Raw genomic sequence first — 15,282 nt, forward strand, 5'->3', positions numbered from 1 at the left:
TGAGGATGATGAGGATACATTGTCCCTGTGCTGTATGAGCAGAGCTGAGGATGATGAGGATGATGAGGATACATTGTCCCTGTGCTGTGTGAGCAGAGCTGAGGATGAGGAGGGTGATGAGGAGACATTCCCCTGTGCAGGATGCAGCACTGCCAGGTTCCTGTTTCCTGCTCTCTCTTCTGCCCTCCCCCGCATCCCAGAAGCCAACGGAAGTCAACATGTCGAGTCTGCACAAGAGCAAGTAAGAGAGGAGCTGCAGCAGAAGGGGGGTCCTGGGGCAGATCGTGGGGCGCTGCATGGGGGAGGGGTGCATGCAAGGCTCAGGGCAGCCTGCCAGCAGGGGGTGACTGGGTGGGCAGCTGCTGTCATTGTGTGGGAGGGATAGAAGGGCTGCATGACTGTCCTCCTGTATATAGATGCCATGCTTTGTATTGTGTTTCTATAATATATAGTTTGTATGTATATAGTGATGCATGTAGGATCCCTGGGGGTGCGGAGAAAGGGGGCCCCTGGCACCCATTTCAGTGGTTGGATGGTCACCCATGATACTATGGGGCTGGCACAGGTAGCCCAGGGCAGCACTCAGCGCTCCCCGTCAGCCTCGTAGACTGTAACTCAGCGGTATTGCACATACTTGACCACCACTTGGGCGCATGAATCCCCGATCTGACCAGAGGATCCCCGATCTCCTGACCAGAGGATCCCCGATCTCCTGACCAGAGGATCCCCGATCTCCTGACCAGAGGATCCCCGATCTCCTGACCAGAGGATCCCCGATCTCCTGACCAGAGGATCCCCTCCTGTGATCAGACATTTATCTCTTTTCTAGTAGGTTGCAATTGTTTTTCATGGGCCAACACCCTTTTTTTTAAAATATGGAATTAGTGGTGAAAATGTATTAGTGCTTTATCCCCCAATAAAAAAATGAAACCTTATTTGTAAGGCTCCCATGTGCCAATCTTGGGAAATCTTGCATAGAAGTCACAAGCAGATCATGCAGGAAGTGCAGTGTGGGCGTCAATGCACTTGGAAGATGTAATACTGGTGCACTGACACGCCCCCAGTGCACGTCCAGCCTGATTTGCATGTGGCTTTAGATTTCTCAATATCGATACATCGGATCTCTATACATAAGGTGTACTTGTTATTACTTCTGCCTTGTGTAAAAACATGCTGCCATGCATTTCACCTCATCACATAGTATCGTGGTTAAACTCTTAATCCAGTCAGTGGGGTAGGTTTCCCTTTTTTAAGCTATGGTCAGACCCCCACTGAATACCCCTTAAAGGAAAATTCATAGTGATTTGCTGTTTTAGAACACAGTCTTAAAGAAGTTGTCCAGGATTAGGAAAACATGGCTGCTTCACTCCAAAAACAGTGAGACTCTTGTCTACAGGTTGTGTGTGGCAGCTCCATTACAGTGATCAGGGCTGAGCTGCAATCTCATGCACAGCCTGTAGACAGGGGTGGCGCTGTTTTTGGAGTTAAGCAGCTATATTTCTAATCTTGGACAGATCCCTTTAAATGATGGTCTAATCTAGGAGGAGATTTGTTCTTCAGTAAGAGGGTGATCCCTGATAGCCTTTGCCAGTATCTCCTGGTGTACTGAGCGGGTGCACGGGGATTTGGCAGGCAGGAAGGAGCGCGCCTCTTGTCTGCTGGCCTCTCGTCACCAGCAGACGGTTCCTGATCAGCTGATGTTTTTCTGTTTGCAGAATTGCAGAGTTCCAGAGCATTCTCAGTGAACCTCGCATTAACCTGTCTGTTCTGCGGGAGCTGTGCTTCAACGGTAAGACGTCCCTCTCATCGCTCCTCCTGCCCGGACATAGTTCACTTTGTCTTTTCTGCTTTATTTTCTTTTTTTCCATTAACATCAGACTTGAGTTAATTTATAAAATAATTAACCATTCAGGAACATTTCCTTAATATAAAAATTAAAATGTGGGTGATTAAAGGGACTCTGACTCCTATTACTTCCAAATCAGGAGGTGAGAGGCGCTGGTGCCCACCGGGATGCCCATACCTCCTTGGCGGCAGCCTGTCGATGCAACCTCATCAGCGCCACGTTCTTCCTGATGCGGAGTCAGAAGTGCCAGAGGACCCCTTTAGCACTATGACTGCCATTATAACTTCCACAACTACTTAATTATGCAGAATTACTGCTTCCACCCTATTACATTACACAAGCTGGCATAAAGCTGTGTGATAATGGTGGCCATATTGGCTATTACCTAGAACCTAAAGCTTCATTTTAAAGGGACTTCTCCAGGATTGCAAAAATGTATTTTTTTTTTTTAAATAGCACCTCTCTTATCCTTGGGCTGTATCTGGTATTGCAGCTTAGCCCTATTTCAATAAATGAGATAAATGTGCAATACCAGACTTGCCCCACGGACAAGAGAGGTGCTGTTTATAGGAAGAAAATTACAGATCCTTTATTATAATCTTGGAAAGCTCCTTTAAATAGTCAAAATGATGGCCCATATCTATCGTTTTAAAGGGGTTGTCTCATAAATCCTCCAAAGTCAGCCATACATTTTTTTTTTCTGCAGGCAGGGGAATGTGTAGTAGTATATGGCGGCTATGTCATTTATGGATAGTCTCTTGGTTCAATGGACAGAGCATCGCTCTTTGTAATAGGGTCACTGAGTATGTGCCCTAATCGGGAATATGGAAGTCTTTGTTTGTTTAATAAGACGACCCCTATAAAGTAATGTCTTGTTTCATCGATTTGTTTCTGTTATCAGCCAGCGGAGTATTTGTGTCTGTACACACAGCCGGAGCTTTGCAAACTTCATCTGTTTGTTTTTTGTGTTTGCAGAAGAATCGCTTTCTCAATCTTTGATTTTAGTCACATATCAGGTTTCTGTATTGTCCGTAGATTGCATGAGGTCGCTGACATCCATTTTTGGAGATCAATAGCGTATAATTTATGGATTGGCAAATACACAAACTGAACTCCCCCCTCCCAAAAAAATAAAAAATAAAAATCTACTACATATGATACATAGGAACAGCTCTCAACCCCGTGTAAAACACATTATACAAGTAGTTTCCTAATTCTGTGCTCAGCAACAGCCCTCTGAACATAGCAGCTCTTCCTGCCTCTCTCGCAGCAGGAAATCCCAGCGTAATCTGATGCTGTTCGCAGCTGCACAATCGCCTCTCCCTGTATATGCTCTGCTGAAGAAACTCTTGAACGTCTGCTCGGAGAGAAAAAATTGTCTCTTATTGGTGGTGGAGGAGGATGAGAGTCCTCGATCATTGGGGCCAGTGCAGTTTTAATAGTGAGGCAGCGTTATGGACGCCACATGTGAGATCTGTCCATAGAGAGCTGTAGGGTTATCCTCTGCAGAGAAATACTCGTATAAACAGTCGACAAGTTTTGGTGACTTTCATCATTTAATGTTCCTTTTTCCTTTTTGACAGGCGTACCATTTGAAGGAGGGATTCGGTGCCTCTGCTGGAAAGTATGTACCCCCCACCCCTCAATAGAATGAAATGACTATGCATTTTCTATTGGAAACTGCTTCTGGAAACGCTCCTGCTTTGGGAAGTTTTTGGAGGATTTTTTTCAGTTCCTGATTTGGTTTTAAAGATTTATTTAAAGGGAACCTGCAGGTTAATAGAACTATCTTTACCTGCAGATTAATCCTATACATACACCCTATACATACATCCAATGATGCCCAGCCGCTGTACTGTAAGTGCAGCTACTGGAAGAAAATTAACTTATTTCCTCCCAGGAGCCGCCGGCTTTCAGTCATAGAGATGTGCACGGAGCGGCTCAGTACGCGGTGCACCGCTGCTGTAAGCATGCCCCGCCACTTTGATTGATAGCCGGCTTTGCAGCACATCTGTTCAGATCAAACTGGCAGTCAGAGTGCCGTGGCGTGCTTACAGCCGCTGTGCACCGTATACTGAGCAGTGACTGTTGCCGGAGCTCCATGCACACCCCTATGACTGAAAGCCGGCAGCTCCCTGGAGGAAATAAGTTCATTTTCTCCCAGTAGCCGCACTTTTAGTACTACGTCCTGCAGATTAACTCCATATCTGAAGGCACATAGCATTTACCAAGGTGACCAGTTCCCTATATGTATTTTGCAGCTTTTGATTGGACAATGTCTAGTTTGGAGCAGATTCCATCAGGAGACACTTTCTAGAAGTGTCATGCACTTTCTTTTCTTCCACAGGACTTTTTTGCAAACCTGAAGCAGAAAAAAAGAATTGCACAAAAGACTGAATATATGAACAGCAATGTGTAGAGCAGAATAAAACGAGTCCTTTAAAACGATTTTCAGTTATTTTTTTTTATTCATTTTTTATTTTCAGACATATTTCAAAACAGATCCACACCAAAAGACTCAGGAAAAAAAAACCTCTGGTTATTTTCACGCGACAAGACATGGACGGATCTGCTCCAAAATTCACATTAAAACCCTCTTCAAATATTCTTTGACGTGGATTTTGGAGCGGCTCCACATCAAAATCATTTGTCGTTAAACCCTATGTGAACGTAGCCCAAGATTGATGTCACAAGTTGCTTGGCGATATAAAAAATGTTTCCTAACAATTCTCGTTTCAGATCTTACTCAACTATCTCCCAACAGATCGCCTATTATGGGATTCCGTGCTAGAGAAACAAAGGTGAGGAGACTTCTTCCGTGTTATTTGCACATATTTTAGAAAAAATGAGAATATGCGACACCCAATATGGTCCACCACTTCCCTCCGACTATGTGAGACCCCTAGAGGAAAATTTGGGGGTATTTTTTCATGACTGGTTCAAAAGAAACATGGTGCAAGTATGCCTAAGAAATAATCAGATTTCCAATCTCAATATTGGAGGACATCTTAATCCCTTCCTTATGTGTGATGTACATGGACGTGACACATTGGGTGTTTGAGAATGGAGCGGCTTAGGAGATGCATCTGCTTCATGCGCAATGGATGCCGGCTGTGTTATACAGCTGGCACCCCCTCTAATAGCAGCGACCAGAGCGATTCAACAGCAGCATGTCAGAGGAGTGATCACGTCACGTGAATGTTCACCACCTCCGCGACCCGATTGAGCAGCCGATGGGTTGCAAGAGCAGCCAGGAGCCTACTGAAGGTCCCTGTCGCCACCATCTTTGCACTTCCGTCAAGTCTAGCCGCAGGTTTGATCGCAGGTTCATGTTCCCCATGAGGAGTTGGAAAAAATGTTTTTCAAAGCAGGAAAGTTCGAATAGTTCCCAATTTCCCTTAACAAATGTTTATTGAATTTTTTTTAATCGCCACATTCAATCTAGGAAAACTGTTTAACCCATACGGTAAATGGCAGAAAAAAAAAATTTAATTTCCAGAATTGCCATTTTTGGTTGTCACCCCTACCTCCCAAAAAATGTAATAAAAAGCGCTAAAAACATTGTACGTACTTAAAATGTCGGTTTACCACAAAAAAAAACCAAATAAGTAAAATGATGTAAAAACTATAAAAAACATTACAGACATCAGAAAATAATGACCGCATTTTTATTTTTAACAAACTTTTTTTTTTTTTTTTTAACAACTAAAATAAAAAAAGACAGCTATACAATTTTGGGATCACTCAATACACAAGGAATGTCCTCAAAACTAAACCCACAAAAAAATAATGGCGGAATTGCGTTTTTTTTTTTTTTCATTATTATTTTTTTCTAATTTTTCAGTACTTTGTATAGTGAATTGAATTATGTCATCCGAAATTAAAACTCATCTCGCAAAAAAAAAAAAAAAACAAGCTCCCATACTATTGTATCCGGGGGAAAAAAAAGTAATGGTTCCTGGAAGAAAGGGGAGGAAAAAAACAAAATCGTTGATTGTCCCCCATTATATCCGGGCAGAGTTATTCGGCCACCATATTGGTGGTCACTCAGTTTGTGCAAAACAAATAGCCAATCAATGATATTAGGGGTCCGCTATGTATCACCTGTCTGTCTTCTAGGGAAACATACGCCAACTTCTTAAAGGAAATGATCATTCAACCAGGAATCGCCAAAGCCAAACTCGGATTGTCCAGAGAAGATGTCACGTTGGAAGACCACGTAAGTTGTCAATGATTTTAAAGGCATATCTGGTGTGAAAAACATATTTTACAATTCCAAATTGGGCCGAAAACCTTTTTTTTATTTGAGTTCTCTGTAATGGAAAGCGGCAACAAAGACTCTCTCTCTCTCTGGAGGTCCTGACACCGCCATCCATTACATAGATATCTATGGGAAACCTGTAATACTTTATTTCTCTTATGGGAGCACTGCAGGGGAATTGAACACTTGCTGACAGATTATTCCGTGCTGATTACTTGGGGTTCCCGCTGCTGGAAAATGCATCTTATGGTCGGGAGTGTGGGGGGGGTGTGACTTCTAAACAAAGGAGGAGGAGAAGCCCTTTCATAAATGAATGTGAATTTTTCTAAAATAAGTTTAATCACACAATTTGCTTTTAGATACTTACCCTAAATATCATTAATATATTTTATTTTTATTATAGCCCCTTAACCCAAATCCAGATAGTCGGTGGAACACTTACTTCAAAGATAATGAGGTGCTGCTGCAGATAGACAAGGATGTGAGGTAAGCAACATGGCCCCTGCTTTCTTCTAAAAAACAGCGCCACATCTGTCCACAGGTTATGTGTGTAATTGCAGCTCATTCATATTCACTTCAATGGAGCAGGGCTGCAATACCAGACATGACCTATAGGAAGGGAGGGCGCTGTTTTTTTTATGGTAGAAAGCAGCCATGTATTTTACCCGTTTTACTCTCTGTAGCTGTACAGGGCTTATTGTTTAGCACCACATTATCTATTTCAGGCGGCTGTGCCCGGACTTCTCATTTTTCCTAAATCCCACGGAGTACCCCTGCCAGCTAATAATGGATCCAGAAAACGAGTACGAGACCCTGAGGAAGCGGGTAGAACAGACCACCCTAAAGTCCCAGACTGTAGCAAGGAACAGGAGTGGCCTGACTAATGTAAGGAGGGACACCGCCTATCCGACCAGTCAGTCTGCATTGTGATCGACGTCTTGCACCCTGCCTTGGGTGAAGTTACAGCATATACTTACCTCTCTACAATGTATCTTCATTAACCCCTTTCTGACATAGGATGTATAATTACATTCTATATTGGTTCCGTATGGTGCAGATTCAGGAACTGAGCCTGCACCATATCTGGGAGAGGCCGGCTGTATAACAGCAGAGACCTGAGCTAGCCCTGATTGCTTAGATTATAAAATAAGCAGAACACAATTTAAAAAAAAAAAAAAGCTATAAAAACAAAAATGGAATAAAAAGTCCAACTTATTGCACATATAATATCTCTGATTGCTGCAGTTTAACCATTTAAATGCTGTCAGTCTATGACATAGCACACATATCAGATCCCATCGGCCATCTGCACAGGAGAACATATAGTGCAACACTGTACTATTTCACTATATACTGTAAGAGATCAAACGATTGTAGGGTCAGGTTCCCCTGGTGGCGACAAAAAAAATATAAAATAAAGTAAAAAAAAATGTAAAAATAAAATATATAACAGTTTGAAAGGAAAATAAATAAAACACTAAATGCATTTCATATCGCTGCATTTCTAAAAGTCCAGTCTGTGGATAAATACCGTAAAGAAAAAAACAAACTAAATATCAAATTTGACGCTTTTTAATCCCCCCCCCCCCAAAAAAAAATGACAAATTGATGAAAATATTGTCGCCTAAAATGGGACCAGTAAAAAAAAAAAAAAAAAAAAAGAGAGAGAGCCCTCACTCGGCTCCGTTGATGGAAAGATAAAAATTTACGCGTGTCTGAAAATGTTGACGAAAATGTACTTTTGTTTTTTTTTACGAATTACCAAATTTTCTTTTTCTTATTGCTTAAATAAAGAAAAAAAAAACAACATACATTGATACAAGTTTGGTCTCACTGTAATGGAATAATAAAAAAAAGGTTATGGCTTTAGGAAGAATAGGAAAAATTAAATGGAAGCGCAAAAAGAACACTTTGGATGTTGCTAGAAGGGGCTAAAAGGAACTGAATCTACTGAGATGGCTGTATAGATCCCAGTACAACGATGAAAATGATACCTATCTTGTAATAATCGGATGTGCCAGCGCTGAGAAATCGAGCTGGAAGTTAGACAGGAAGTGCATTGGCACATAGACACGCCCCCAGTGCACTTCCTGCCTAATTTGCATGTGGCTTCAATGCTTGATTTCTCCGTTCTGGTACATCTGATTACTACAAGACTGGCATCATTTTTAGTGTTGTATTGAGACCTATACAGCCGGACCACTTTTTTTCAGTAGTAAAATTGTCATACCAGATCCCTTTAAGGCAGCATCTACACTGGCAGTTCACACACTGTCAAGCCTGTGATGATGGGCCTATTGTTTTTTTGTCTTACACCAGGTGAGTTCTCCACTGAAGGCTTCAGCTTCTCATTCGCTGAGTGACCTCGAGCCTTTACCCTGCGGCTGTGAGGCACATTGGGAGGTGGTGGAGCGAATCCTATTCATCTATGCCAAGCTGAATCCTGGCATAGCCTATGTACAAGGCATGAACGAAATAGTTGGACCCGTCTATTACACATTTGCCACAAACCCTAACAGTGCCTGGAGAGGTGAGGCCAGAGCTAGTCGCCCTGCCCTATTAATCTTGTAAGGTTCCTGATTATGGGGTGGGGTCGTCACCATGTAATGCTTGCTCTCATGTACTCCCGTAATCAGAGCATGCCGAAGCTGACACCTTCTTCTGCTTCACTAATCTGATGGCTGAAATCCGGGACAATTTCATCAAGAGTCTAGATGATTCCCAGTGTGGGATAACCGCAAAGATGGAGCGTGTTTACTCCACCCTGAAGGAGGAGGATGTAGAGCTCTACCTCAGGCTGGTGAGTAGATCACAGAATTTCCCACGGCTTCAATCCTCCATGATCACCTGTGATCTGCGGGAAAACATGGCAGCAGGTGTTCAATTTCCCTGCAGTGCCTCCACTGGTCAAACGAAGCATTACACCATTCCTGTTGAACTCAATGAATGTGCTGGGTCTCCAGGAGCAAAAGAGGGTTTTAGTAAATGCCTTAGACTCTGGGGGTCCTAAATTGGATATTGACTTACTGTGGCTTAGCCTGGGTTTGCGGGGAGGGCACACGGGCAAAAAACTCTTCTGAGCACAAAAGCTTCCTGCCCCCTCTCTCTCCTACAGGCTATGCCTATAAGACGTAAGCATCCTGGCACAGGTGGCACAATGGTGTCGCTGCATTGCACCACCTGTGCTGACCCGTTCTGTTTGCCGGGGAGAAATTAACTCTTGTCACATATATTAGGAGAGTATAATTTTTTTTGGGGTGAATAAAGGTGGCTTTATTTCTGGATGGGGCCATCATTACTTTTTTAATTGGGCCCTAATGGGGCATTAGTATTTTTCTAAAAGGGACATTCAAGAGGCATTATTTGTTTTAAGGGGGCATTCGGGGGATTGTTATTACTGGGCTCGGGGGCACAATACTTACCTTGCCGCGGATGTTGACACCTCTTGCTAGGCCGCTGCCGACTGACAAAACTGCCCTAATTCAGCTCATGGAACCTGCGGCGAGGAATCTCATTCTTCGCAGCTTTTCAGGGTTATCGCTCCAGATTCTTTTAGAAGCAATTTCACTAATCCTATTAGAAAATTCCTGACAAAGCAATTCTCTAATATCTGTGAAGCGGTTCCTTAACACTTTTTTTCCACGCTGCCATTTGCATGTGCACTATACTGAGGCCAGCTGAGTGGGTTTAGTAAAACAAGGCTACTTATTTCCTAAAACAGCGCCACACCTGTGAAGAGGTTGTGTTTAGTATTGCAGCTCAGCTTTATTGAAGTGACTGGCTCTCAGCTGTAATACCAGACATAACCTGTGGACAGGTGTGGTGCTGCTGTGCCTTGATCAACTCCTTTAACTCTTTGTTGGGTCATCTGTACCCATTGTCTACTTGCAGCAAGAACAGAACATCAAGCCTCAGTTCTTCGCCTTCCGCTGGTTGACATTACTCCTATCCCAAGAATTTGTGCTGCCCGATGTCATACGAATTTGGGATTCGCTTTTTGCAGATGAGAACAGATTTGACTTCCTCCTCAAGGTCTCATGTGCAATGCTAATGTAAGTAACGTGACCCCGCTAATGTAAGTAATGTGATCCCGCTCCATTCTAGTAGGGATGAAAGTGCCCCTTTCTGGCGGACGGACCACCATTGATCTAAAAATTCTCACACATTCTATGGATAGGGAATATCTTTTTCCCACTGGCTACCCCCTGTAATGTGCAATTTCTACCCACATGATGGTATCTCTCCCCTTACTCCATCTTTGTGTTCATTGCGGGAAGGGTTCTTTACTTGCAATGCAACTGTAAATGTACGAGCCCGCTTGTTTAACCCCTTAAGCGCCAGGAAACCCTCTTCAAGGAGGGGGGGTTGCCATTATCTTGTTAATGTCAACCCCAGCACGACTATTTGCCAATTTGACTGGATAATCGAGTCTTTTTAGCAAAGTTTTAGAGCCTAGACAGAAGTTTCTGTTATGGCATTGCCCATGTATGCTCAAACATATCATGTACATTAAACAGTTTAACTGTAAAAAAAAAAAAAATTGCATAAAATGAATGAAGGTAAAAATGATGGCTTAGTGCAAAAATTAAAAGCAAGAAAAATATAATCATAAAAAATACCAAATATATAAACGTAAATGAAGTGTTAACATATAGTTACCCACAAGTAATGCCTACAAAAAAAAAAGGTATGGCTCATCCTGTAAAAAAATGTGGCTAGGTATGTAGCTGACATCAGCTGGGACCGCCACCAATCCTGAGAAAGGGGCTCTGAACTGCCCATGGTATGACCTTCACTCCATTCATTCACTCTCTATGGGACTGCCGGAGGTAGTTAGATTAGATATTACTGCGCTTATCTCCAAAAGCCCCATAAGGAATACTTCAGAGCCCCATTCTGAGGATCGGAGGGGCCCCAACCGATCCAAAAGTTCTCATTGATCCATTGACTTTCATTGATCTGGATACACTTTTCAGGCCAACTTCTGGGTAATCATCCAGAATTTGGCTCCAAGAACTTGTAGTTCCTCTCCTGGTAGTTGGCCTTAGGATCGCTACCTCATCTGATTTATACTTGATTTGTGCTGCAGATTAATCCGTGACCAGTTATTAGAAGGAGACTTCACCGTGAACATGAGGCTGCTCCAGGTGAGATAAGGAAAGGGTGAATTAAAATAAAATGCAAAAAATCATAAGGGTCGTATGAGATCTTATACATGTTTGTTCACATCATCATAGGATTACCCGCTCTCAGACGGGGATGTTCTTCCTATCTTGAAGAAAGCCAAGGAACTTCAAGACTCTAAATAAGATTGTGCGTTGCAGTCACTGTTCTTTTGGATCCTTCCAGCATGCCCACCTTCTGGACAAGAGCTGATACTAGAGGTCCGCTGCTTCCTTCCCGTGTTACATGGACATGAGTCTGGCCTTGTACACTCCTGCCCGGAGCCGTATGGACATTGATAACACAACGGGCATTATGCCGGGATTTCCTTGCGCTCACTCGTGCCTATGTTGAGGCCTCCTGGTGACCAATTGATGCACTATAGACCTATATGGCACTGAAGGAGCTTTCCGAATACCTGTATCAGTATCTGTCAGGTGGTGGAAGACTGTTATCGATGACACTTGTAGCACCCAGCCTAACAAGGGAGAGCCCACAGTGTGACAAAGCTGCCTCTTGGCTGAGGCCCTGGTGCCTGAGACACCCAATAGTTACATAAATGTTTAGTAATGTCATATTGCAGAGAAATGAAGCTGATTTTTATGTTGTGTTTGCCAATCAATTATGTTTTTGTGCTTTTTATTATTATTTTTTTTATTCCTTAGATCTCATTTTTTCAGAGCTTTTTCCATTTCTCAGGAACGGAAAGTCGCAGAAACAAAAGAAAAACAACTCCTGGATTCGGAAGAACAGCGGCATTTACACTATGGTAAAAAAATAAATATCTATGGCAAGGAACATGTCCTCGTGAATGTGTTAGCATGGACATTGATGGAGTTTCCTAGTAATATGCTACCAGTGTCCCATTATTGGGTGTCACATCCCTTGTATCCCCTTACCTAGAATACAAGGAAAGCTCCATGCTTCTTCTTCCTCCTTCAGCTTTATTCTTTATTCACTACAGATGGCTGTTTGGAAACTATCATGGCTACCATTACTAGCCTAACCTAGTGAGGCTCCTTCTCTTTCATATTGCCTTTGTTATAAGAATTTGCAATTCAGGAGTCCAGAAATCTGAGCATTAAAGGCGAGGTTTCTGAAGGGGGTCCGTTGTCTGAAACACATAGTAATCCTCAGAAGGCTATGCTCTATTATATATTTTGCAATGACCACTAGAGGGAACATGTAATATTACATGCCACCATTCTATGCAGTGCATAGACTGGAGCAGGAACCACTGATCGCTCCTCCCTGGCTCAGGAGTGGGATCCTGGGTAGTAAGCCCACCTCTTTGATGTCCACCTAAGGGGCAGGTAGCTCAGGTTAGAAGACACATCAGTCGGGACAGGTATTGCGATAAGAGCATGGTCCGTTTTTCACCGATTTGTGAAACTGGTCTTACTTGGTTTTGTTTTATGGGGACACTTCTTCAGTGTAATATTGCAATAAAACTATATTAGTGGGTACAAATTTCACTGGAGGATTACTGCGTCCTGGTCTGTGGAAACCATGGCGTAGATGTGAGCAGAACCTTCGCCAGTCAGCAGCTATAAAATGGATCTGGAAAACACCACCTCTGTGCTTTGGTTATGCTGCCTTCTTGTCTCGTGCTGAAAATAAAACCATAATTTGCACATGGTGAAACAGATAGTACTGCTTACTTTTTTCCCCAGAATTCAAGTAGGCTCCGATAGTACTATCTCTCCCTATAATTTGATTGGCACAGATAGTAATACCTCCCTTGTAGTTTTCAGTAAATAAAGTAAGGACTGATAGTACTGTCTCCTGTTTAAAGTCCACACATATACTTTGGCTTCCTAATATAAATGAGTTAGGCACAGATAGTACTGTCTAGCTCTGTAACTAAAGTCTACAAAGATACTTCTGTCCCCCTATAAATAAGGTAGGCACATATAGCACTGTCTTACCCCTGTAAATGATGTAAACACAAATACTTCTGTCTCCTCTATAAATGAGGTAGGCACAGATAGTACTATCTTACCCTTGTAACTGAGGTACACAAATATTTGTCTCCCCCCTATAAATTAGGTAGGCACAGATAGTCCTATCTTCCCTGGTAAACACTAGATGCAAATACTTGTCTGCCCCTATAAACAAAGGATGCACAGATAGTACTTTCTTCCCCTTTTCCTGAGATACACACAAAATTGTCTCCCACCTAGAAATGCATTAGGCACGGATAGTATTGTCTTCCTCTGTAACTGAGGTACACAAAAATACTTGTGGCCGCCATATAGTGCTGTCTACTTCTAATAATGAGATTCTTTTCAGCAGAAGATATTATTTTTGTTTTGTTTTTTATGTTTCCTAATGGCTGACCATGTGTGATTCCAATGGGTACCTAGTGATAACTGTACTCCAGCCAACATAGTGGAGCACCGTGGACCTACTGGGTAAAAGTGGCATTCATCTGCAGATTTCACGCCTGTTTTGCAATTGTTTGCTCATATCTAAAATTATAATTTCTGGGTAAAGGCATCTATGTTACATGAGTTGTGTCATTAAATATCGGCACCACAATGCCTCTCGTGATCGAGCACATAAATGATTAATGTAGATTGAGGACTACAACTCCTGCCCTCTTCTGGAATTTATAAGGGAATCTGCTATGGGACATTTTTTATATCTGGAATTATGTTTCGATTTTTCTTTTTTTATATATATATATATATATATATATATATATATTAATATTTGTCTCTGTGATTTTTTGTCCTGATTCTGTGTATTTGTTTGGTCCTTGGTATGGACTGTGGCGCCGAGGCATAAAATGTACAATGTGATGATGGGCGCCAATAAATTTATTTCTGTTCTCTTGTTTATGTTAATTTTGCTGCCCAAAACAATGATTTCTTCTTGTTCGTCGGCTGATCACTGCCATGTTTACATGGCACAATGATCAGGACCGATTACCGGTCTATGTAAAAGGGTCTTAAGATTGACAATGAATTTATCAATACTTCTGCACTTGTTTTCTGGAATAAATTTGCCGGTGAGGGTTTAAAGACGGGACAGTCCTGGCAAATTCGGGACACGTGGAGAAGCCTAAATGACAGTTGTAGAGCGGCAGCGTGAGCTTGAGGGAGATGGAAAAGACAAATGTAGAGGGAAAAAAGTGAGAATAATGGAGAAGTTATAATACTAAGACCACGAGTAGAGGTTGCAGTTTTTTGGCCATTGTATGACTGAAAACCGCCTTCGTATACAGATATGCCATGATTTGTCACCATTTATCAATACTAACAAAAAAAACAGGCCTCGTTCCACATAGCAACCAAGAATTGACACCATTTTCAAACAATAACAGAAAAACTGGCCTCGTTTCCCATAGCAACCAAGATTTGACACCATTTATCAATACTGTCAAACAAAAAAACGGACCTCGTTCCCCATAACAACCAGGTATTGACACCATTGAGCAATACTGTAACAGAAAACAGACCTTGTAACCCATGTCAACCAATCACAGCTCAGCTTTAATTTCAGAAACTGCTCAGGTAAAATGTAAGCTGCATTGTGATTGGTTGTTATGGGCAACAACACTCCCAGTCTTCACACACTATGAAGGCCGATACTGCGAGTGACGTTCAACAATTCCAGATTCACTTGCCAGTGTCAGAACCGTATGTACAGGCTGCGGTAATATATATGCTGAATATGGCAGACCATGGAAGAAATACATCTATGGCACAGTCTAGAGAGATGACGGGACACCATGGGGCGGTATTTCGAGTAGTTTGGTGACTGCTGGGGGCCCTATTTTGAGTAGTTTGGTGACTGTTGGGGGCCCTATTTTGAGTAGTTTGGTGACTGCTGGGGGCGCTATTTCGAGTAGCTTGGTGACTGCTGGGGGCCCTATTTTGAGTAGTTTGGTGACTGCTGGGGGCGCTATTTTGAGTAGTTTGGTGACTGCTGGGGGCGCTATTTTGAGTAGTTTGGTGACTGCTGGGGGCGCTATTTTGAGTAGTTTGGTGACTGCTGGGGGCGCTAT

General features: G+C 42.5%; 1 protein-coding gene across 1 annotated transcript; it reads left to right on the forward strand.

Moving 5' to 3' along the window:
• The first annotated feature begins 202 nt into the window (after positions 1–202).
• On the forward strand, positions 203–14,103 carry TBC1D13 (TBC1 domain family member 13). The gene is made up of 12 exons (XM_073640223.1): positions 203–241; positions 1,716–1,789; positions 3,430–3,470; positions 4,586–4,647; positions 5,966–6,065; positions 6,511–6,593; positions 6,833–6,992; positions 8,427–8,637; positions 8,744–8,907; positions 9,999–10,159; positions 11,197–11,254; positions 11,345–14,103. The coding sequence occupies exons 1-12, from the start codon at positions 219–221 to the stop codon at positions 11,414–11,416; spliced, it is 1,209 nt and encodes a 402-aa protein (XP_073496324.1). The 5' UTR covers positions 203–218; the 3' UTR covers positions 11,417–14,103.
• The last annotated feature ends 1,179 nt before the right edge of the window (positions 14,104–15,282 follow it).

This window comes from Phyllobates terribilis, unplaced genomic scaffold, assembly GCF_046119375.1.
Source record: "Phyllobates terribilis strain yellow unplaced genomic scaffold, ASM4611937v1 Scaffold_7__3_contigs__length_470593459, whole genome shotgun sequence".
In the NCBI taxonomy this organism is placed as follows: domain Eukaryota; kingdom Metazoa; phylum Chordata; class Amphibia; order Anura; family Dendrobatidae; genus Phyllobates; species Phyllobates terribilis.

Bases quoted from the DNA above. Each gene is read 5' to 3' on its own strand.
- TBC1D13 (XM_073640223.1), top strand. From the start codon at position 219: ATGTCGAGTCTGCACAAGAGCAA. The intron at 1,790-3,429 runs GTAAGACGTCCC...CCTTTTTGACAG, and splicing joins GCGGGAGCTGTGCTTCAACG to GCGTACCATTTGAAGGAGGG. The intron at 6,594-6,832 runs GTAAGCAACATG...TATCTATTTCAG, and splicing joins CAGATAGACAAGGATGTGAG to GCGGCTGTGCCCGGACTTCT.